The 22,190-nt window shown below is 56.1% G+C and overlaps 3 protein-coding genes across 8 annotated transcripts; 1 reads left to right on the top strand and 2 right to left on the bottom strand.

Annotated features, from left to right (window-relative positions):
* Positions 1–139: 139 nt before the first annotated feature.
* Positions 140–10,875, bottom strand: LZTS2 (leucine zipper tumor suppressor 2). Of its 4 annotated transcripts, none has more exons than XM_003904131.5 (5): positions 10,703–10,875; positions 5,042–5,491; positions 3,818–4,477; positions 2,243–2,500; positions 140–1,490 (listed from the first exon to the last, which is right to left on the bottom strand). In XM_003904131.5, exons 2-5 carry the CDS (start codon positions 5,447–5,449, stop codon positions 807–809), a joined length of 2,010 nt encoding a protein of 669 aa, XP_003904180.1. In that variant the 5' UTR covers positions 5,450–5,491; positions 10,703–10,875; the 3' UTR covers positions 140–806. The 4 variants fall into 4 exon arrangements, with proteins under 4 accessions (XP_003904180.1, XP_009213450.1, XP_003904181.1 ...); XM_009215186.4 differs by lacking the exon at positions 10,703–10,875 and adding an exon at positions 8,962–9,382; XM_003904132.5 differs by lacking the exon at positions 10,703–10,875 and adding an exon at positions 8,005–8,130.
* Positions 10,876–13,541: 2,666 nt separating this feature from the next.
* Positions 13,542–20,383, bottom strand: TWNK (twinkle mtDNA helicase). Of its 3 annotated transcripts, none has more exons than XM_009215188.3 (5): positions 18,475–20,383; positions 18,043–18,221; positions 17,404–17,511; positions 16,942–17,083; positions 13,542–14,751 (listed from the first exon to the last, which is right to left on the bottom strand). In XM_009215188.3, the coding sequence occupies exons 2-5, from the start codon at positions 18,162–18,164 to the stop codon at positions 14,431–14,433; spliced, it is 693 nt and encodes a 230-aa protein (XP_009213452.1). In that variant the 5' UTR covers positions 18,165–18,221; positions 18,475–20,383; the 3' UTR covers positions 13,542–14,430. The 3 variants fall into 3 exon arrangements, with proteins under 3 accessions (XP_009213452.1, XP_003904182.1, XP_017799731.1); XM_003904133.3 differs by having other exon boundaries at positions 18,043–18,283; XM_017944242.2 differs by having other exon boundaries at positions 16,898–17,083; positions 18,043–18,283.
* On the top strand, positions 20,384–21,682 carry MRPL43 (mitochondrial ribosomal protein L43). Its single transcript, XM_009215190.4, has 3 exons — positions 20,384–20,613; positions 20,742–20,848; positions 20,973–21,682. Exons 1-3 carry the CDS (start codon positions 20,483–20,485, stop codon positions 21,212–21,214), a joined length of 480 nt encoding a protein of 159 aa, XP_009213454.1. The 5' UTR covers positions 20,384–20,482; the 3' UTR covers positions 21,215–21,682.
* Positions 21,683–22,190: the final 508 nt, after the last annotated feature.

The raw sequence follows: 22,190 nt of genomic DNA on the forward strand, positions 1-22,190 counted from the left end.
TTAAGACCTCAGACATTCTACTGGATGTGTCCTTCCTCCATCACCTTTTCTCCCCAAGAGCGCTCGGGGAATAGCCAGCAAATAGAGGGGGTGTGGGTCAAACAAGTTCCTATACTCTTTATCCAGCGCATTCACATTATTTTTAAACAAAAAAAATTTTTTTTTAATTTTTTCTTTGGGTTTGTACAAGAAATTTACAGTGTGAAAAATATACAAGTGAAAACGAGGCCATAAACCTGGGTGAAGGGAGAGGCTGCTTGGTCACAAACACAAATAAACAAGACATTTCTGAGTTCTTCCTTTGGTCTGACTTCAGCCCCCTCACTCCAGGAGAGAGGCTGCAGAGCTCGAACCTGGGAACCGAGCCCAGGCCCGGCCCTGTCCCCCAATATGGGCAGGCACATCTGGAGCAGCTGGTGCCATCTGGCTTTCTCTGGCTTTGGGGTCAGGGGGAATGTGGAGAGGAGGGAGCCCCTTCTTCCTCCCAGCTCCCCTGGCTGGAGTGGGCTGGAAGCGCCTGTGAACAGGGTTGGCAGTGGCACTGGCAGCGGTGGGGAATGAAGTGGGTAGTGACAGGAGCCTCTGGGTGACAGTGAACACGGGGACCTTCGAGCGGTCTGATCTTGCTCCTCCAAGTCATACGACCATCCCAAGTTCCTGGCAGAAGCCCAGAGGCCTGGATCCTAGGAGACAAGTGGCTTTGGGGCCCTCAGCTTTTGGGGTCATCCGTGGGCCCTGGGGCCTAAGTGGATCTGCAGCTGCTGCCCCTCTGGCAGAGCTCCCTGCAGAGCTGGGTGCCGAGGGCCCTAGATCTCAGTAGCAGTGATCTCCTCCAGGCAGATGCAGGGGGCCTGCTCAGCCAGGCCCAGCTCCGCAAGCTCCCGGGCCTCCAGCTCCAGGCTGAGCTGCTGCAGCTCCTGCTCTAGCTGCCGGTTGCGCCGGTACATCTGGATGTAGTTGTGCTGCAGCTGCTTCTGGTAGCGGATCACCTGCTCCTTCTCTGCCTGCCAGGCCAGCCGCTCCCCTTCAAAGCTGTCCCGCTGCTCCTCACCCCGCCGCCGCTCCCGCTGCAGTTCCACCCGCAATCGCTCCACCTGGGCCCGCAAGCTGCCCCCAACCCCGGCTGCTGCCCGCTGCACTTTGGCCTCATCACTCTCTGCCAGGAGGAATGGGTCAGCGGTGGCAGGTGGCACAGCGGGCTCCCGGAGTCCAGCCGCCTCAGCATCCAACTGCCCAGCTTTCTCCCGCAGCCGCTCGGCTTCCTGGCGGTGTCGCTGCAGCTCCTGGGAACAGGCTTCCAGCTCCAGCTCCCGAGCTCGGGCGGCCTCCTGTAGACCCCGCGCACGGCCCTCACTGACCCGCAGGGTAGCACGGGCCTCCCGCAGTGCCACCCGCAGGGCCACCAGCTCGCTGCCCTTCTGCACCAGCTCTGCCTGAGACTCCTTCAGCTGCTGCTTCAGCAGGGAGATCTCGCCTGATTTCTGGCACACCTGGGGGTGGGAGGCAGTGGGGAAGGATGGTGAGACAGGTTCTCCTGGGGGGACAGGCCCTGTGCATCATGCTGGGCATTCAGGAGGAGAGTCCATCTTTATCCCCATTTTACAGATGGAGACACTGAGGCAAGTCTAGTGACATGTCCAAGGTCATAGAGTGAAGATGTAGCTTAAGTGGAAAGCAGACATAGATTTTTTTGCTTCAAAGTTGGTGTCTTCAAAGCATCACGAGACACTGGAAGTACCACTGAGCCCTGGGGACTGGGTGCTGGCAGGTGCTGCAGGAGTGGGGGCAATGGAGGGCAGTACCCAGGTGTCTACTGGAGAGGTACTACAGTGACTTGGTTAAGAGCTCAGATATTGGAGCCAGACTGCCTGGGTTTAGATTTGGCACTTCAGTCTTTCTGAGCCTCAGTTTACTCATCTCTAAAATGGGGAGACTAGTGGTAGCCCCCTCAGTGTTGTTATAAGGATGAAATGATCTGTCCCATGTAACATGCTTAGAAGAGTGCCTCCACACCACAAACACCACATTCTTACTACTGGCTGGAGCGTGGCTTTGTGCCACTAGACAAGGCCAACAAGGAGACCCTCCTCCCAGAAAGGAACAGAGGAGAACTTCATCTCACGGAGGTGAGGAAGGGGAGGACCTCTGGGGGTGGCAGGCTGAGGGAGGGTGCGGCTGGGCCCCTTTTTCCAGGGTTTCTCCCTGTGTGACCCTGCTCCCTGCCCCTCCTGGTCTGGCTCACCTCCCACTTGGTCTCCTCAAGCCTTGGCCCGAGCTCCCGCTGCTCCCGCTCCAAGGTGGCGCAGCGCCGCTCCAGCTGTTCACGCTCCTGCAGCAGCTGTGCGAAGTCATCCTGCAATTGCCGCTTCTCCTGCTGCAGCTGGAACACCTGCAGCTGCAGCAGCTGTTGGGCCCGCTGTGCCCGCTGTGCCTGGGCTGCACAGTCCTCTCGCAGGGCCTCGCGCTCTCGCTGCCAGTGCCGCTGCCGCTCCTCGTATGCCTGCAGGCGAGAAGACAGACCCAGCTCCTGGGCAGTTTTCCCAACTCCCCACTCAGTGTCTGCTCTGGCGGCCCACTTCTGAGGGCTCAGGAAGGGTGTATTCCATCAAACAACAATAGTAATTGCAACAATACTAACTGCTTTTATGATGATCATAGAAACAAACACAAGAGCAAGCAGACCGGGCTCGGTGGCTCACGCCTGTAATCCCAGCATTTTGGGAAGCCGAGGTGGGTGGATCACTTAAGCTCCGGAGTTCGAGACCAGCCTAGGCAACACAGCAAAACCTTGCCTCTCCAAAGAACAAAAATTAGCTTGGTGTGGTGGCGTGTGCCTGTAGTCTCAGCTACTTGGGAGGCTGGGGTGGGAGGACTGCTTGAGTCCAGGAGGTTGAGGCTACAAGGAGCTGAAATCGCGCCACTGCACTCTAGCCTGGGTGAGAGAATGAGATCCTGTCTCAAAAAAAAAAAAAGCACTTGGCCGGGTGCAGTGGCTCAGGCCTGTAATCCTAGCAGTTTGGGAGGCCGAGGCGGGTGCCTCACTTGAGGCTAGGGGTTCGAAACCAGCTTGGCCAACATGGTAGGAACCCTGTCTCTACTAAAAATCCAAAAAAAAAAAAAAAAAAAAAGCTAGCATTTATGTATAGCATTTCCTAGATACCAGGCATTAGTCTAAGCACTTTACACCTTTTGCCTTATTTAATCCTCATAACAATCCTATGAAGCTAGAAATATCCCTGTTATAGATGAAGAAATAGAGGCTGAATAAAGTTAAGCAACTTGCTCAAGCCCAAAAACTGGTATTTAGCAGTGGGAGGTTTGAGTCCATGCACTCTGACTCCTTTCCACCCCACAAGTTTTGTTTTTTGTTTCTTGTTTTGAGATACAGTCTTGCTCTGTTACCCAAGGCTAGAGTGCAATGGCAAAAGGTCAGCTCACTGTAACCTCCTCCTCCTGGGCTCAAGTGATCCTCCTACCTCAGCCTCCCAAATAGCTGGGACTACAGGTACATGCCACCACACTCAGCTAATTTATTTTTAGGAGAGATGGGGTTTCCCCATGTTGCCCAGGCTGGTCTCAAACTCCCGAGCTCAAGCAATCCGCCCACCCCGGCCTCCCAAAGTGCTGGGATTACAGATGTGAGCCACCACGTCTGGCTATTCCACAAATTAAACCAGACAACTGGTGGGGAGGGCAGGGGGGTCACAACTACAACTACCCAACCCCTCTTCCCTGCTAAAATGGAAATGCCCCTTTCATTCCCCAGGCCTTGGGATGTCCTGCCATGCCCCTTCCCCATCATTGCCTCTGACCACACCTGGCACATGGTAGCCTCATTCTCGTCCAGACTGTCCCGCAGCTGCTGAAGCTCTGCCTCCCGCTCTCGGAGCTTTCCTTCCAGGACACAGTGCAGCAGGGCCTCGTCGGAAGGAGGTGGAGGCGGGGGTGGTGGTGAGCGCTCCCCACAGGAGCTGCTGTCAGGGGAGGCCCGGGTACCACTGCCCAAAAGCCCGGCAGCCACACGGCCCCCCAGGGAGCCTGTGCTCTTGCTGGAGGAGGACCGGCCACTGTCTGAGTGGGAGGGCCCAGTAGGGACCCCTCGGGCTGGCCCAGGCAGTGCCCCTCGCCCAGAGCCATGGGAAGGCAGGTGCCCGCCTGGGGAGCTGGTGGTTGGCTCGGCACCTCCGGTGCTGTAGGTGGGCAGGCTGGACAGTGAGTTTCGGCCAGAGTCGGATAGCGTCCCTGATGGGCAGCCACTGGCCCAGCCACTAAATGCCAGGGGTTTGTCAGCAGCTGAAGAGGAGGAGGAAGAAGAGGAGGAGGAGGCAGGGCCCCCAAACAGCTGCGTCAGGCTGCCCTGGCTCCCAGACAGCCCGGTGGCCCGAGGACCCATGAAGCTAGGCAGGGACGGAGCCCCTCGAGGTTTGGGCAGCACTGGCTTGAAGGCTGTTGGGCGGATCAGGATCTTCTCCATGTTCTGAAATGAGGTGCCATGTGACAGTGGAGACGAGCTGCCCAATCTTGCAGAACCCTTATGACACTCCCTGCCCTCCCATCTGGGGTCCCCAATGCCCATATATTCGTAACAATTGCGGCCACTGGTGGAGGTGGCCACCAGTGTCAGCTTTGTGTCAAGCAATCTGAAAGGTTTATCCCCATTATCTAAATATGATCACTATTCTCATATTACAGATGGGGAAATGGAGGCTCAGCAAGGTTAAAGGCCTTGACCAAAGCCAAACATATAACTGGTGCAGAAATAACCAGAACATAAGCAACTAGCACTTAACCACTGTATACATGCTACATGCTAGGCACTATGCTATACATTATTTGACCTTCACGTCAGTTCTAGAAACTGAGGCTCAGGTTAAGTGACTTCCCTGAGGTCACACATGCAGAATGAGAGAGAGCTGGGATTAGGACCCAGGTCTGGTGAATCTGGAGCCCACACTCTTTCCTCTATATAAGCTTCTAAATTCCAGTTTTCCAAGGGGGACTCCCGTTCTACCCAGGCCCACAAGGAAGAGCTGGTCCTCACCTTCTCCAGCTTTCCAGAGACAGGGATGAGCTTCGGTGGTGGGCCGCGGAGGTGGGCATTGTGTGCCCGCTGCTCTCGGGCATCCTCAACATCACTGCTTGGGCTAGGGGGTGACTCTGTCCGGAAGTCCTCATTGATGTAGGTGAAGCTGGTGACAGGGACAGCCTTCCTAGGAGGCACAGCTGGGCACAGCGGCTCCTGTGCCTCATAGCCACCCCGCAGCAGGCCATCCTGCTGGCGGAAGAAGGTGGGCCCAGGAGGGCCGTGGTGGCGGGGAGGAGCTGGACCCCCGGGACAGGGCCGGCCTGAGATAAGGCTGCTCACACTGCCCATGGCTGGAGCTTGTGGGGCAGTGGCAGCTTCAGGAGCAGGCTCCAGTGGCACTGGCAGAGTCTGCACAATGGCCATGGTGGCAAAGGCTCAGGCCTGGCCAGCGGCCTCGCAGGTGACCTGTAAGCAGGGCAGTGGTGTCAGAGTCCCTCCACCTAGAGACCCCTCCTGACCCACTGATCCTGACCAAACACCTTGACATCAGTAACAAGCCTTGATCCCCACCAAGACTCCCCCTTCAAGTGCTGGAATGAACCTCAATTCCCCCGGGCCCCAGACCACACTGTCCAATGCTGGTCTGAACAGGGCTGAGGATTGAATCCACTCAGCAGAGATGCTGAGAGGGATGGGAGGCATGGGTGATTACTGCAGAGCCACTTGTCAGCAAAGACCCAGGCCTAAGCCCAATCCTGCATCCCACAGAGGCCAGGACTCAGGTGAGGGAGGGGCCTTCTCTACTAGCTTGAAGCACAGGTCCCTGGTCCTCTAAGTCAGGTGGGCAGTTTGGGCTGAGGTACCTCAGGGGTGCAATCAGTACCTCAGATGGTAATTAGGGAACAAAGAGCCAAAGTCAGTCAGTGCCCTGCCTCCCTCTGCTGGGCCTCAGTTTCTCCCAGACAGTGAGGCAGCTAAACTGCCTCTCTGTGGATCCGGCTAAATAAGAAAACCACCACTCTTAGGGAGTCCACAGGTGTCCTTTGGGGTCTCCTGCCTCCCAGAGGTAGATGCAGGCTCATACATTTTCCATGACAACTCCTAGCCTCTGCACACCCAATCAGTGAGGCCTAAAGGAACCTCCACAGGCTCTACCCCATTGCCAACCTCTCTGAAACCCTACAGCTTCAGAAGGTCCCCAGACTAACCCTGAGGGGAGGAAGGTAGAAGTCCCGCCTTCACCTCTAGTGGCTGCTCCAAAACCTCACTTCCACAGAACCCAGGCAAGACGGCTCCACCTCCCCAGGCCCTGCTCCTTCCTGGAAGCAGCTGCAAGTCTCCACCCGGAACCCCCTCCCTAGTCCCAGTCCCGAGGCCGCTGATGACCAGGACTTAGGCATCTGCTGAAGTCATCATGCAGAGCAGGGCCAAGAACTGGACAGAGAATTGCACTGGGAGTAGGAATGTGTGCATTTAGTTATTTGTTGTGTGACTACATGCACAGGAGCGTGGAAATGAACACGTGTATATGAAAATGTGCGTGAAAGCATCGTGAATGTGAGTCTACACGTTTGATGTATCAGTACATTCACATACATGAGTTCATGTGTGAATTCACATGTGTATATCTTACAAGAGTATGTGGGTAAGGGGTCATTAGAAAGCCTGTGAAAGTTATAAATGCGGATCTAACAAGTGAGTTTGTGGTGTGTGGGAGAGACGGTGCCTGGACAGCTTTGTCAGTAAGTTCATGAGTTTATGTGTGATATCCTATGTATGTGTGCGACTAGGAAGGTGAGTGCACCAGGGTATGCAGAGGAACCTGTGAACGTGGGCACGCAGGTATGAGAGTGGTGGGAGCCTGGGTGGCTTGAGGGCCCATTGGTGGGGGGAGCCTGTTTCCTTCCCTCTCTGGCATGTGGGGAGAGGTGGGACATTATCTAACTCCTTTGCCTGATCTGTTCCCCTTCTTTCTCGCATGCGCTCCATTAAATCCACCGCCCTCCTTCCCACCCAAGTCAAAAGATACTGCGAACCAGGAAGAGGTGTCCAGGCTGGGGTAGGAGCTGCGGGGAGCTGGGGGAGGGGTAGGCCCGGCGCAGGGAGCGATCACAGGCCCCTCTGCAGGGCGGGGGCTCAGACCACCCCACACATCCCAGCGCCCAGCAGAGCAGATAGAGAAACCCTTCCCCTCCCGTCTCTGGGCCCACTCCAGGGCGTGGAGTGAACAGTGGGGAAAGGACTTCTTAGGGGACCAAGGGCTGGCACCTCTGTTGCATTTCCCCACTTCAGCGAGCACGGAGAAAGTGAAAACTGAAGGAAGGAGACAGGCTCAGAGAAAGACAGGGACCCAAAAGAGACAAAGACTTGGAGAAGCCCGAGGGTCAGGCCGACAAGGAGACAGTCAGGCGTACCCAGTGAGCCAGGGCCCCCAACCCCACGGAGCCGAGGGCCCCTAAGTCCAAAGTGCCACAGAGCTGGGCCCTGAGAGCCACACGCCCAGGGAGCCAGAGCCAGGAGTCTGGAAAGCCAGGCCCAGCCAGCCCGGCTCCCGCTCTTGGAGAGAAGGAGGGGCAAGTGGAGGCTCCATTTTGAGAAATGCGTTTGTGGCTGTGGGAGATGGGAACCCCTCATTCTCCCCAGCACTCCCTGAGCAATCACTCTGGCCCAGGAGCACCCCCCTTTTAGCAGGCTGAGGGGAGCTGAGGGCTGGAGCTGGTTCAGGGCCGGCGAAGGATCTGGAGTTGGGGAAAGTCTCCCTGCCACCCAAACTCCAAGGACCAGTCAAGCGGGGTCAAGTCTGCGATCACGAGTTCCCATTCGGCGGCGGGAAGCCGGGAGCCCCCGATCCATCCTCCAGAACCCAGCCCCCCTTCCACAAAGTGGGGGCGTCTGGAGAACGCTGTCTCCCGGCTGGACTCCACCGCGCAGAAGTTGGGGACTCCCCAGGCCGCCTCCCAGACCCGGCCCCCCCTCACCTCCGCCGCGCTGCTCCATGCTCAGCCCTAGGCCGCCCCCAGCGCTCCACAGGCGCGCCGCCCGGCTCCGGCTCCGGCCCCGGCCCCGGCCCGCGTACCGCCACTCGGAGCCGCCCGGCCCGGCCCCGCCTCCGCGGCTCCCCCGGCCCTGGCCAGCCCCCGCCCAGTGCGAGTGGGCGGCGCCGCGCGGGGGAGGGTCCGAGGGGCGTCTCCGCCCCGGGACGCGGACACGCGCAGGCACCCGCGTCACGCGAATCCGCCGGGGCGCACTTAGGGGCTGCTCGGCGGCAGTCGGGAGCCCTGCCTCCGACGCCCTGTGACTGCGTGTCCGGCGGCTCGGTTAGGCTCGACGCGGCGGCGGCGGTGGTCACCCTCCGCCCCAGCCAGGGCCCCGGGGCCAGCGGCAGCTGGTCATTGTTCCAGCACAAAGGGCCACGGCACGGCGGCGGCCGCCCCTCCCCCTCTGCTTCTCCAAGCGAAGCTTCCTTGACACGCTCTCAGCCTCAGAGTCCCAAGCGAGAGAGGTCGACGACCGGCCGTCCCCCACTCTCCGGTGCCGGGGCCCCGCGCCCTAGCGCGAGTCGGAGGCCGAGGCTGGGTCCGCACCTGCCCCACCAGGGGCGGGTTGGAGGCGGCAACCTGGGCTTCGCAGAGGCGGCGCCACCTGGCGGCCCGCTCGGAGAACACACCCAGCCGCCCCCCCACCACGCGGGCCCTGCCCCACTCCCCGGCACGGTGCCCTTTTCCCCGCGAACCCAGGCCGGCCTCTGGCGCGGCCCCGTGCTCCCCAGCCTCCCCTCGGGACCGCTTGCTAAGACAGAGGTCATTTCTCGGAGAGGAGCGGCCCCTGGCTCCCCAACAATCACTGGGGCAAACCGGTCCAAGCCTACAGCCCAAACCTACACGAGCCGCACGGCAGACAACATTCCACTTTCTCAAGGTCGCAAATATTCTCACCTTCTCGCACACAATACAGTCTCCCTAACACCCACGCGACCTTTCCCACATGCAGCCTCACCACGCAGCCACAAGCAGTCTCAGCTGTCACGTGGGTCCGCGTTCCTTCTTTCCATAATCTTCCAGTCCAACTCACACACAGACACGGTGTCACAGGCCTGTTGGGCACAGGCTTCCACAACAATCCGCAGTCCTTCGCACCCAGTCACTGTCTCAAATGCACTTAGTCTCCTAACCATCTTTCACGCATTGACAGCCTCTATTCACAGTCACTCACACAGACAACTTCTTACAGCCATGCTTCACAAATATTCTACCGCACAGCCTTTCCCCTAGGGGTCTCGGTGACCCGGTCAGGTCAGCTGATGCCTGCATCCCTGGGCAAAGACAGCCTTTCTCCCCTAACCACCCCCTCCCCCGCAGGGCCAAGGCCTGCCAGAGCTCGCCCGGGCCCCAGGAAGGAGCATCCCCCCCTTCCAGGCCACAGCCCTGGCCGGCTCTCAGCTCTATTTTTAGCTCCATGGACAGGGTTGTTTTTCTTTCTTTTTCCCTGGAAAGGGAAACACAGCCCAGCCACCCTCAGACTCACCCCAGACCCTCAGCCTCACAAGAACAGACTGAGCCCCTCTCCCCAACAGAGCCCCCTCCTCTGGCCTTGCCCTGATCCCTGCCTCCTGGGGCACCGAGAACCTCCTCCCCTTTCTGGCAGCCTGCCCAGCTCAGGCGGCAGCTGGGCTCAGCGTGTGTGTAGGGGTAGGGGGTGGGGCGGGAAGAAGGCATCAAGCTACTGCCCACTCCCTCATTCCCTGGGGGCAGGGGCTCGTCCTCCTTTTTCTAGGGGGCTAGGCCCACTCTGGTATTGAGGGGGCGTTTACACTCATGCATTTTCTGCGGGGGAGGAGACTCCTACTCCGGCAAGGAGTGGAGGTGAGGGTAGGAAGGGGACCCGCAGGCGCTCAGGCAGCTGCTCTCTGGGCTGGCGGGAATAGGCGGGGACAGCTGTCCACTGCCATCAAGGGCCTGTCTCCGAAACCTTCGGGGATGCAGATACCAAGAATGTGCTGGGGAAAGGATGTACAGGAGCCCAGGTTAACCCCAGCCCTGCCCAGCAGCCCGGCCCTCCTGCTCCGCCCCGGCTCCAGGGGGCGCTGTGCTCCGGTTCCTGGGAGAGGGCTTATCCCCGCTCCAGGAGGAGAATGGAACGCCGTCCGGCCTGGAACCAAGCAAACGCGCCTCGTGGTGGGATTGGGGGCACAGGCCACTGGTGTGCGGAGCTGTCACGTGCCCGGCGCCTGTTTACGTCTTCGTCTTCACCTGTGGGCGGCCAGGAAGCAGGAACCTCTGGGTGCGTCCCACCCGGCCCGCCCCCGTCGGCGGTCACGGGGCTGCCCCTTTCCCGCACCCAATGCGCGACCGCAGAGTGCCCTGCCCGCTGTGGGTCCGCGCGGGCTGATTGGCGCTGTCCCTGGGAGTGCAAGGGTAGAAAACTGGGCGCGTCCTTTCCGACTGCATGTGTGTTCGCGTGTCCCAAGTGCGGGCGTGGGTCTGTGCACGCGTGTGTGGGGCCCGTCGGCGTGCGTTTTCGTGTCGCTTCCCTGTTTGGACTCTTCGCGGGCGACCCACCAAGTGCGGACCCCCCTCCTCACTCCACCCCTAGCTTCCCCAGAAGCGGAAAGTTCGTTCAGGAGCGGGGATGTGCGGGAAGCAGGAGTTCCTGCACCTCCGCGGCCCCACCACTCACCCAGCGCCACCTGCGCCTCGGCTCCAGCTCTGGCCCCGCTCCTGCTCCAGCGCGCCCACCTCCTCGCCGCGACAACGCCGCCTCCCTAGCCCGCTCCGAACTCTGGGCTCCGAACTCCGGGCTCCGGGTTCTGGGCTCCCGGCTCCCGGCTCCGGGCGCCCGCCTGGCCTGACCTGGTGGGGCGGGGCGGGGCGGCTCAGGCCGCGCCCCCCACCCAGGGAGGGGAGTGGTCTGTCCCGCACTCCACCAACAGCCTACCCAGTTCCCAGCCCCACAGGGACTCGACGGTGGCCGAGGCTGCCCCTCTGGCCTTCGCCTTCACAGTTTACTGGATTTGGTTTTTGACGTGGGGAAGGGGGCGAGCATCTCGTGACCGATAATTCGACTACCTGGCTGCCTTAAACTAAGCTGCCCTATAGAACTTGACTCTGCCACCCTCCCTGCTCCGTTGGGAGCCCAACCCGGTCCACTCTTGGCCCAATCCCCAAATATAGGGAAAACCCCTGGGAATCAGACAAAGGAGGCTCGAGTTTCACCAGAGCAGCTCCCACCTGCCCCCACCATGCACACACCTCAGCGTGGGGCTGCCCAAGCAGAACCAGCACAGCCCCCTCCCTAGAGTAGGTGTCTGCCCAGGTGAGCAGGCCTGCCGGTTCTGACCCCCCACGGGGCATGACTGGGCTTCTCTTAGACTCATAAAGTCCTACCCACAGGCACAAACAGGAAGTTGGCCTGTATTGCAGGGAGGCCCCAAGGGCTCCCTCCCGCCACGGCACTCAAGGCAGCATGTGGGAAGGTCTTTAGGTATCTGGGCCATATGGGCTGCTGGAGACCTCGGTGAGTTGTTGTTTTTTGAGACGGAGTCCCGCTGTGTCGCCCTGGCTGGAATGCAGCGGGGCGCGATCTTGGCTCATTGCAACTTCAGCTTCCAAGGTTCAAGTAATTCTCCTGCCTCAGCCTCCAGAGCAGCTGGGACTAGAGGCGTGCGCCACCACGCCCGGCTAATTTTTGTATTTTTAGTAGAGACGGGGTTTCACCATATTGGCCAGGCTGGTCTCGAACTCCTGACCTCGTGATCCACCCACCTCGGCCTCCAAAAGTGCTGGGATTACAGGTGTGAGCCACCACACCCGGCCGAGCTGTTTATTATTAAACCCATCCACAGCAGAGAGGAAGCTGCTGGAGGACCAAAGCTGCCCCCTCATAGCCAAGTGTGACATACACTATCAATTAGAGGACAAGGCTGTAGATCCAACTGGACCTGGCTTAGCCAGGCCTTTCCTGAGTTCTCGGGGAAATTTTTTTGAATTTTTTTTTTTCTTCCCAATCCACTGAACCTGTGAGTCAGGGAGATTCTTAACATCCAGTTGGGTGTAGGCAGACCAGTCCTATCCCAGGGAATCTGCACAGGCCCTAGGAACCCCCCACTGCTTTCTAGAATCCAGGGATCTGAACAGGCTGGGCCCGATCATGATGTGGGTGTTTAAGGCAGGTATGGAGTAGAATGTGTTTGTGCAGGGGGTGGGGCTGGGGAGAGTATTAGCTTCCCCTCCCCCTCATCCTTCTGGTTTGTGCTGTGTGGGGATGTCTACTAGAAGGGTGGGGCAAGACAAACAGACAAGTCTGTATCCCTCTATCCCCAGTTCACAGAGACCTCACAAAGGTCCCCTACTGGAAACCCCTAAAGGATCTCCTGAGAACCCACCAGGCATTCTAGGGAGACAGGAACGTGGAACCCACATCCTTACAGGTAGGACTGATCTGGTATTGTGCCTCTGGAAGGCATGGCTGCCGTTCAGTGTTACAGACTCTGGATGAAGCCTAGACCAGTCAACGGCTGGGAATGATTACTGCGGGATTAGGGAAGCCTGGCTCCAGCCAGTCTGGGAGAGACCCCCAAGAAGGGAGGCCCTGGAGGAGCTCTCCCCACCCCCAAGGTTCTTCCTCACAGAGAGCAGCTTTCCAGCAGCCTTGCTCTGGATGTTTCAGGAGACATTTGTGGCCAGAGTTCTCACACTCCAGAGACCACAGACCCCTCCACCAGTCCCAGAAGCCCCTTTATAAGTTGAAAGGAACAGCCTGACAAAGCAGCTCTGCATCCAAAGGGAGCAGGAAACCTTCCCCCAACCCTTACAAAAGGATTCTCCCCAGCCCCCTCAGAACATCTTGCATTCTCACGACTCTTTTAGGGAAATCCAAAGGGAAACTAGGACTTTTGGATATCAGAGGACAAGAGATGAGGTGTCATCATTTAGGAATACTTTTGACAGTCCCTCTGGATCACCTATTTTACAGTCTCCTCCAGGGTTTGTTAAAAATGAGGATTACTGTACCCCTCCTCAGATCTCCAGAATGAGAAACGTATGTGGTGGAGGATGGGGGGGAGAATGGGCCCTAGGCTCTGCATTTTTCACAAGTCCTCAGGAGTTCTGGCACATATTAACATATGAGAAACATGGAAAGGGTACAGGAGGGAGAAGGATGGGGGGTGGACAGAATATGTTGAGTCCACTTGAGAGATGAGTGGCTCACATCACAGAGGAATGGCCAGTCAGGCAGGGCCTAGGCATGTGGCCCAGTGATTGAGTACCCAATCACTCAAGATCCTCAGGGAAGTTAGCTATGAGAACAGACCATTTTGTCTTCCCTAGGTCAAGAGGAGATGTAAAGGGGCGGTAGGGTGTGAAGGCCCTTTAATGTCCCTGCTTCCTTGGGAGCCCACTGCTCAAAGGCTGCAAACGGTGGGAGGGACCCGTCCATTCCCAATCCCCAGAGGGAAATACAGCTACGGACTGGGGAGACACCTGGTGGATGAATAAGAAAAAGCACAGAAACAAAGGCAATGGAAAAATTTTTTAGTAAAACTGGAAAAGGCTCTACAAAATGTCTTAACTCCAGCTGTCTTGAGGCAGCACACAATAGCATCAGTGTCTAGGTGGCAGGCACTCCGGGCTGACAGGTTCCTCCCATGGCTCTATGGCCAAGCAACCCAGCCCGAGGCAGCTCCCACCCGTGAGGCCCTGATGTTGCAGGCCTAAGCACCTAGGATCCAATTCTAGTACATGCCACCTCATGCCAGGCTCTACAAAGTGGAGAGCAGAGGGGCTTGGTACCCACTGTATCGCCCTTTGACTCTGAAAGCCTAGGCTGGAGTTTTGCATGAAGTCCCCGACTCTCCTGAAGATTCAGGGGGCCTGACCTTACTGCCTTGAATCTGACCTGCTCATTCCTATCTCAGGGCTTGGATTTCCTTTTCTCTGCCTGGGTCCCCTTCTCCGGATGTTCACAGGGCGCTCTCTTTCTAGTTGTTTAGGCCCCAGCTCACACGCCCTCGGCTTAGTCACCTTTTCAGACCACTTATCTACACTAGCCTGCCAGCAGTCTATCGCATTTATATTTTCTTTACAGCATTCTTCACTAACTAAAACTAGGTTTTCTGCTTATTTGTTCCTTGCTTGCTTGTCTCTTCCACCAGAATGCATGGGGGCAGAGACCTTTCTCTCTTTTCAGTGCTGTATATACAGGACCTCAAAGAAAGCCTGAGAAGCACAGTAGTTTCTCAGTAGTCTGCTACATTGAATTTTCTCACTATAGAAACCAGCTCTAGGTTAGGCCCCTCAGACTGAGAAGGGCACACAGCTCAGGACCACAGGATAGAGGAGCCCTCAGAGTTTTATGCTCCAGCCTGTCCTATCAGGCTCATTTCAGTGAGCAGCTCTGCACGGCCTTCACTTTGAACGCTTGGAGGTGTCTGGCTGTTTGGGAGTGGGGACCTGGCCTGAGCAAATCTCAGAGTTCTGTGGCGTAGCCCCCTTTTTGCCAGAAGAGGGCTTTTTGGCCACCGATCCAGTGTCATCCTTGATCTTCTTGAGCCGAGCCTTGTTCTTTGGTGGAATGGAGAAGGTGAGGGAGTTCTTGTTGAACTCAAGTGGGAAGACACCTACATCTCCATCAAAGCGGTTCTTGGACACCTGCAGATACCGTTTCCCTGGCCCAGTTACCAGCTTCCTGTCCTGCAGGATCAGAACATTGTCTGCTTCCTGGCTTGCCTGGGGAACAGAGGGGCAGAAGGAGGAAAGCAGGAGTAAGAAAACATGAGCAAAGCAGAAAGGAAGGCTGACAGGACAGGGAGAAGTGATTAACAATGGGGAGAGGGGCTGGTCACAGTGGCTCACGCCTGTAATCCCAACACTTTGGGAGGCCGAGGTGGGCAGATCACGATTTCAGGAGATCAAGACCATCCTGGCTAACACGGTGAAACCCCATCTCTACTAAAAATACAAAAAATTAGCCGGGTGTGGTGGCACACGCCTGTAGTCCCAGCTACTCGGGAGGCTGAGGCAGAAGAATCACTTGAATCCAGGAGGCGGAGGTTGCAGTGAGCCAAGATTGTGACACTGCACTCTAGCCTGGGCAACAGAGCGAGACTCCGTCTCAAAAAAAAAAAATGGGAGAGGGAAAGGGAAAAGTACTTCCCCCCATAACCAAAGCTCTTTGAACTACTGACCACGATGCTGGGGCCACTCAAATCTTTCACTTCCCTGACAAGCTTGCTGCTGTTTCAGATGCTGCCCGTGCTGTTCCCTCTCCTTCTCCACAGCGGGCCACCCAACTCAGCCTCAGCTTCTTCTCATTTAGGTCTCGGTCTAAATGTCACATCTCATGAAGGAGACCATTCTTTTTTCGTTTTTTTTTTTTTTTTTTTTTAAAGACAGAGACTCAGCCAGGCGCAGTGGCTCACGCCTGTAATCCCAGCACTTTGGGAGGCAGAGGTGGGCAGATCACAAGGTCAGGAGATCAAGACCATCCTGGCTAACACGGTGAAACTCCATCTCTACTAAAAAATACAAAAAATTAGCCGGGCGTGGTGGCAAGTGCCAGTAGTCTCAGCTACTTGGGAGGCTGACGCAGTAGACTTGCTTGAAACCGGAGCTTGCAGTGAGCCGAGATTGTGCCACTGCACTCCAGCCTAGGCAACAGAGTGAGACTCCATCTCAAAAAAAAAGAAAAAAAAAGACAAGGTCTCACTCTGCTGCCCAGGTTGGAGTGGAGTGTAGTGGCGTGAACACAGCTCACCGCAGCCTCAACCTCCCAGGCTCAAGCAATCCACCCACCTCAGCCTCCTGAGTAGCTGGGACCACAGGTGCATGCTACCATGCCCAGCTAATTTTCAAATATATATATATATATACACACACACACACACACACATATATGTGTGTGTGTGTGTGTGTGTTTGAGATGGAGTCTCACTCTGTCACCCAGGATGGAGTGCAGTGGCATGATCTCCTCTCACTGCAAGCTCCGCCTCCTGGGTTCATGCCATTCTCCTGCCTCAGCCTCCGAAGTAGCTGGGACTACAGGTGCCCGCCACCACACCCGGCTAATTTTTTTTTTTGTATTTTTAGTAGAGAAGGGGTTTCACCGTGTTAGCCAGGATGGTCTCAATCTCCTGACCTGGTGATCCACCCACCTTGGCCTCCCAAAGTGCTGGGATTACAAGCGTTGGCCACTGCGCCTGGCCAATTTTCAAATATTTTTGTAGAGACAGGGTCTCACTACATTGCTCAGATTGCCAAACTCCTGGGCCCCAGCAATCCTCCTGCCTCAGCCTTCCAAAGTGTTGGGATTACAGACGTGAGCCACTGTACCCTGCCATTTTTCCACTTCTACATTACTCTCTTTCCCAGCTCCATGTTTGTTCCATCATGGCACATGATTTGTGCTCCTTGCTCTGAATTCCCTGTGCCCAGCCCAGGCCTCGTATGTAATAGGCATTCACTAGAAGCTTCATGGTTGGGCTGGTCCTGATGCCCAGAAGGCCCTCCCATTTACCTGATCATCTAATACCCATTGTCTACCAAACCTCAACCCAACCTTTGTTGTCACCTTCTCTGGGAAGTCTCCCAGATGTCCCAGGCTGACTCAGACATCTTTTCTCTTTGCTCTCCAAATACTTGTGCTGCCTATCATAGCTCTTATCATATTGAATTGCAATCACTGTGTTACTGTTTCCCACAGGAGAGGATGTGAGCTCCTGGAGGGCAAGGAAAGCAAAGAACCAACTATGAGCGTCTGTATTTCCAGCACACATATTCCTCATGTCATGGCCCCAGAGACATTGCCTCCTGCCTGTTCCAGATGGACAGTCAAGATGATTAAGGCTGAATAAGGGCTGTCCCTGGTCACACCTACCCACTCTACTTTCCAAAGCTTGAGCTCCTCTAAAGGCCACTCACTTTGGCTGAGCCAAAAATGGATGCTGTCTGTAGTTCCTTGTCATCATCCTCTTTCCGGGGGTGAATGACCAGCGTCACATGGCAGTTATTGTCTGTCGCAAACTTCCGAAAGACCCCGACGATGTAGTCTTGAGCTGCGATCCTACCCCCATCCCAACAACACAAAGAGCTTATTAGACACAGAAGGACAAGAACATACACATACTCTTGATTCATTCACATCTCCCCACAAACTACCACAATCCACTCTACCTCCCTCTACCCAAGGACTCACACTCAGATCCCTGTCCATACATCCTGCTGCCATACCCCACACCTCCATATGATACACATGGGGGTGGTATGTGCCTGCACACATCTCAGAAAATAAGAGAGCACAGCGTGTGTGCCTAGAGGCCAGCTGCCTGAGAAGTATGTGTTGTATGTCCAAGCGGGCTCAAGCTAGACAAGAGAGAATGTCACCTGTCTGTGGACAGCTGCTCGTGACCCATCATGAACTGCAGGTTGTCGATGACCACATGACAAATGTCATAGACGTAGACTGCATGTTGCATTGTATCTATTACAGTCCTGGGAAGAGGAAAGGCAAGGAATTTGACAAGTTGTCTCTAGACCACCCCAGGCAGAGGAACTAGCATCCTGAAAACTCTCTTGGCTGCCTCCTCTGCCCTTCTATTATTATTATTTGAGACAGGGTCTTGCTCTGTAGCCCAGGCTGGAGTGCAGTGGTGTGATCACAGCTCACTGCAGCCCCAACCTACTAGGCTCAAGTGAGCCTCTTACTTTTTAGCCTCCTGAGTAGCTGGGACCACAGGCATATGCCACCACCATGCCCAGCCTAATTTTTAAAAATTTTTTTATAGAGAGGGGGGTCTCCCTATATGGCCCAGGTTGGTCTCAAATTCCTGGGCTCAAGTGATCCTCCCAAAGTGCTGGGATTACAGGCATGAGCCACTGTGCCCAGCCCTGCCCTCATTCTTTGAAAAACTCCAAACCTAAGGAGATGGGGGAGTTCCTACTGGAGCTGGAAAAGGAACCAAAGGTTCCTGAGTGCTGGGATATGTCTGGGAAAGCAAGGTGGCTGGAGTCTGGGAGTCTCACCTGATGCTCTGCTGTCCATGGAAAGTCATGAAATAGAGGGGCAGGTCCTCAAAGCGGTCAGCCCAGTGATCGTATTTGTCCAATTGATCTTCCAGCCGCCCCTCGGCAAACTGTGTAAGCATGACCCGGGCTAGTCTCACATTACTGATCTCGAAGCTACCCCACAGTGTGTTCACCCCCTGGGAACACAAATCCAGGGCATACTCACTGATGAATGTCGTCTTTCCACTGCCTGTTGGCCCTGCAGTGGGGTGGAACAGACCTGGGTGAGGGAGGAAGTCCTACCCTTCAAACCAAGACATAGGTCAGGGCTTTAAAATTGTGGGGAAGGGGCAAACCTTCTTTTCAACACTGTCATGGCCCAAACCCACTTGCTTTTGTCACCCGATCTTCTGCCCCTTTACTCTAAGTAGTGATTTCTCAAAGGGTTACCTGTGAAGACTGTCAGTTCACCCTTTCGATGTCCCTTCAAGATACGATTGAGGTCTGGGAAGCGGCTCCAGCGGAGGCCAGCTACTTGCTCCACATTTGACAGTTCTCCTAGCACCTCCTCCCGAAGCTGCCGGAAAGACACGATGGACTTGTGCCAGGCAGGCAGGGCGGTACGAAGAATACGAGAAAGATTGAAGCCTCTGTTCAGGGCCTCCAGGGGACGGGGCTGCTGGTCTCCTGGCCGCACCAAGAAGCATCGTTTGGGGTTCAGTTTTCGTGCAAACAACTTGGCCGCTTCCCAGGACCGAAGGTCATCCCCCAACCAGAATACAATCCGCCGGAACTGTTCCAGGTAAGGGAGTAAGGAAGGGGGTAAACAGGTCGTTCCTCGGGGTAGAGTAAGGGTAGGCAGCCCCGTGGACTGGTTCAAGGCCAGGCTGTCAAGCTCACGACTGGTCAGTACCACTTCAGCATCTCTACGACTAATCAGTGGTAATCCAAACAGATTGTGGTAGGCACTGGGTCGGGGAATAGTGGTTTCCTCATAGCTCACTCCATCCCCCTGGCATTTAGCCTCTAGTAGCTTCAGACCTCGTAATCCTGAGCCCCCAGGGGAGAACCAAGGGAAGACAAGACTGCGAGCAGGTCGCAGATATCGCACACTGAAACGCTTGAGTGTGTCATCTGTAACCTTGGTAAGGCCAAACATTGTATCAGCCAGCTGAACCTCTTCCTGATCAGGCAGCTCCCAGAGAGGTACTGCTCGGTTCCAGATCCTCCAGACCTCCTTGCTGTCCTCAAATTCTGGAGCCTTACTAAGCAGAAGCCCCTCCTTGGCCCCATCCCCTTGCCCCTCCACGCTGGCCTGGAAGTCTTCCCAGCTCCCCTCTGCTAGGCTGGTCATGCAGAGAAAGCGGCCTGTGGTCTTGTCAATGAAGAGGCTGAAGGAAGTGGTATCACCAGTCTGGTCTTTGAGCTGCGAAGACTCTGCAAAGGGGCTCGGTACCCGCAGGCAACTGTGGCCATCCTGGAAGGGGATCCCATGCCCCCGCAAATATTGGCGGATTTCGGTTGCAGTTACAGGCAACACTGGCATCTCCAAGGCTTGGAGAGTCTCCTTCCCGTACCTTCTGCGAGAAGGGCCTGGGGCCAAGTTTCGGGGCAGGCCCCTCCGACCCATCCACTCCCCACGCAGGGGTAGCAAGATACGGAGGGGGTACCCACCTCTGAGGCGGGCCCACATTCCTAGCCAAATGTAGGAAGTCACTACTTGAAATGCCTTAGGTGCCTGGTTAGCGTGCCTTCACTAGACCAGACTCTATGGATACCCCACGCAGCACTCTGCAGAGCTCACTCTAGGTGCCTTCTTTCTCTCCATGAATTTCTCCTCTTCAACCCCTCTACCCTGCTGCTTAACACATATGCCCATCTACACGACCCTTTCACGTCCACGTCCTTCTACAACGGCTCCCTCACTTCTATGGTCCGTTACAGTTTCTCTCCACCACCTCACCTCTATGACCCTCTACACAGTTCCTCACTGATACAGTTTCTCTGCATCATCTTCTCACCTCTACTGCCCCTCCACAGCATCTCCTCGTCGTCCTCATTTCTATAGCCACCTGCATCCTTTTTGTAGTCCCTTTGCCCTGGACCCCGACTAGAGACCCTCTTCCCCTGCTCCTTCCCCTCACTGGGACCTCAACACAGCGAGAGCACCCAGCACGACTCCCGCCAATCCTCGGGCCCAAAGGAATGCCTGTTTCTATCCTCCCCCGTGTCTTCACTCCGCTCTACTACTCCGAGCTCCGCCGCGCCGGTCCCCGACCCCGGGTTACCACTCTTGTCTCTCCCACTTATCCCGCAACGTGAGCCTCCAGCACACGCTGCTCGCCTTGACCTCGGAAGCAAAACTCAGGGAGCGGTCGTCCCGGAAGCGGAAGTCTCGAGGTTTAGTCCGGCCCCCCCGACCTCGCCGCTTAGGCTCCGTGGCCTCCAAGCTGTAGCTATGACTGCGCGCGGGACTCCGAGCCGCTTCTTGGCCAGTGTTCTGCACAACGGACTGGGTCGCTACGTGCAGCAGCTACAGCGTCTGAGCTTCAGCGTCAGCCGCGACGGCGCCTCGTCTCGCGGCGCCAGGTGAGCCAAGGGAAGTGCGCGGGCGCGGGTCGGGGTGGGGGTGGGGGTCGGGGTGGGGGTGGCAACGACTCCCCGGGTAGGTCGCCCCCAGTCAGGGGTCATATTGCTCACTCTCCCGGGTCTTTTAGGGAGTTCGTGGAGCGGGAGGTGATCGACTTCGCCCGACGGAACCCAGGGGTCGTAATATATGTGAACTCGCGTCCGTGCTGCGTGCCCAGAGTAGTGGCCGAATACCGTGAGTGGGGCCGGGCTCCGGCTGGAGAGCGGGATCGGGGGCTCGGCCCGCTAGCCTCCCTCTCTCCTGGTCGCACCGGCCAGCTTCCGCCCACTCACACCCACTCTCACCCCTCTTCTGCTAGTTAACGGGTCTGTGCGCGAGGAGAGCATCCACTGCAAGTCGGTCGAGGAGATCTCGACGCTGGTGCAGAAGCTGGCCAACCAGTCGGGTTTGGACGTGATCCGCATCCGCAAGCCCTTCCACACCGACAACCCTAGCATCCAGGGCCAGTGGCACCCCTTCACCAACAAGCCGACCACTTTCCGCGAGCTATGCCCCCGAGAGGTTCAGGATCCTGCCCCAGCCCAGGTGCAAGCACAGTGAAGAGTTGCTCCACCAACTCCAACCCCAGGCTTTGGACTGTTTCTCCAGTAAAGGTGGTTCTTCCCCTTTGGGGTTCCAAGCCCAGGTAAATGGAACCCATCAATGGGCAAGTTGACAGAGGTTCTGCTTGGGATAAAGAAGAGCTGCCTGTTTCTTTCCAGTGCCTGCTTCTAGGGGCAGTGACCTTGTGAACCCCTAATTTTTATCAGTTAGCATTCCTAAAACCTGAGATGAGGAAGACTTAAAGGGTTTTACAGGGCCCTTGTTTTTTAAATCCAAATTGATAATGATCTCAAAACACAATGAGAGGTCTGAAGGCTGGCTTCTGAAGAATCCCTGATCTCTTATTGGTACAACCACTGAGCTGTGGAGAGCTCTGCTGTGATGGGCTAGGCACTTTATATCTGTGTGAATGTGTGTGTGTATAGATTTATAAAACTGAGGTTAATAAACTTATCCAAAGTCACATTTCAGGTCTGTCTTCAAAATGTGTGCATATGTTCAGCGCAAGCTTCAGTTTTCATTATTTTAAAACTAGACGCAGAACATATAACAACCATCAGGTGGTTAGTATTAATGGCCAAGTGATTAATCTAGGCCTGACCCTTGAAAGGGAGAAGGGAGTTATTCCCTGGCTAACAAGCTTTCTGTGGTCTTAGCTATACATCTCCTTCCTCCCACGTTCCTCTTTGTGCAGAAATAAAATCCATGTCCCTTGAGCCAGCTGGTGGGGGGTGCTGAGAACCTTGTGGAAGGGCAGGAAGGCTGATTAATATTTTCCAGTCTTAGTTTAAAAAGGGGGGATGGTGGGCAAATGAGAGCCAGAAAATAAAAATCTAGAAATCCTCATAAGAATTCTTGAACCGTTGTCATTTTCTTGTCATGCCCTAACACCATGATCAATGAATAGTGTGAACCTTAATAAAGAGTCCTGCGTGCCTGCCAAGGAGTCTGGATGGAAGCAGAGGATCCCAGT

Source organism: Papio anubis, chromosome 11 (genome assembly GCF_008728515.1).
Source record: "Papio anubis isolate 15944 chromosome 11, Panubis1.0, whole genome shotgun sequence".
Taxonomy (NCBI): domain Eukaryota; kingdom Metazoa; phylum Chordata; class Mammalia; order Primates; family Cercopithecidae; genus Papio; species Papio anubis.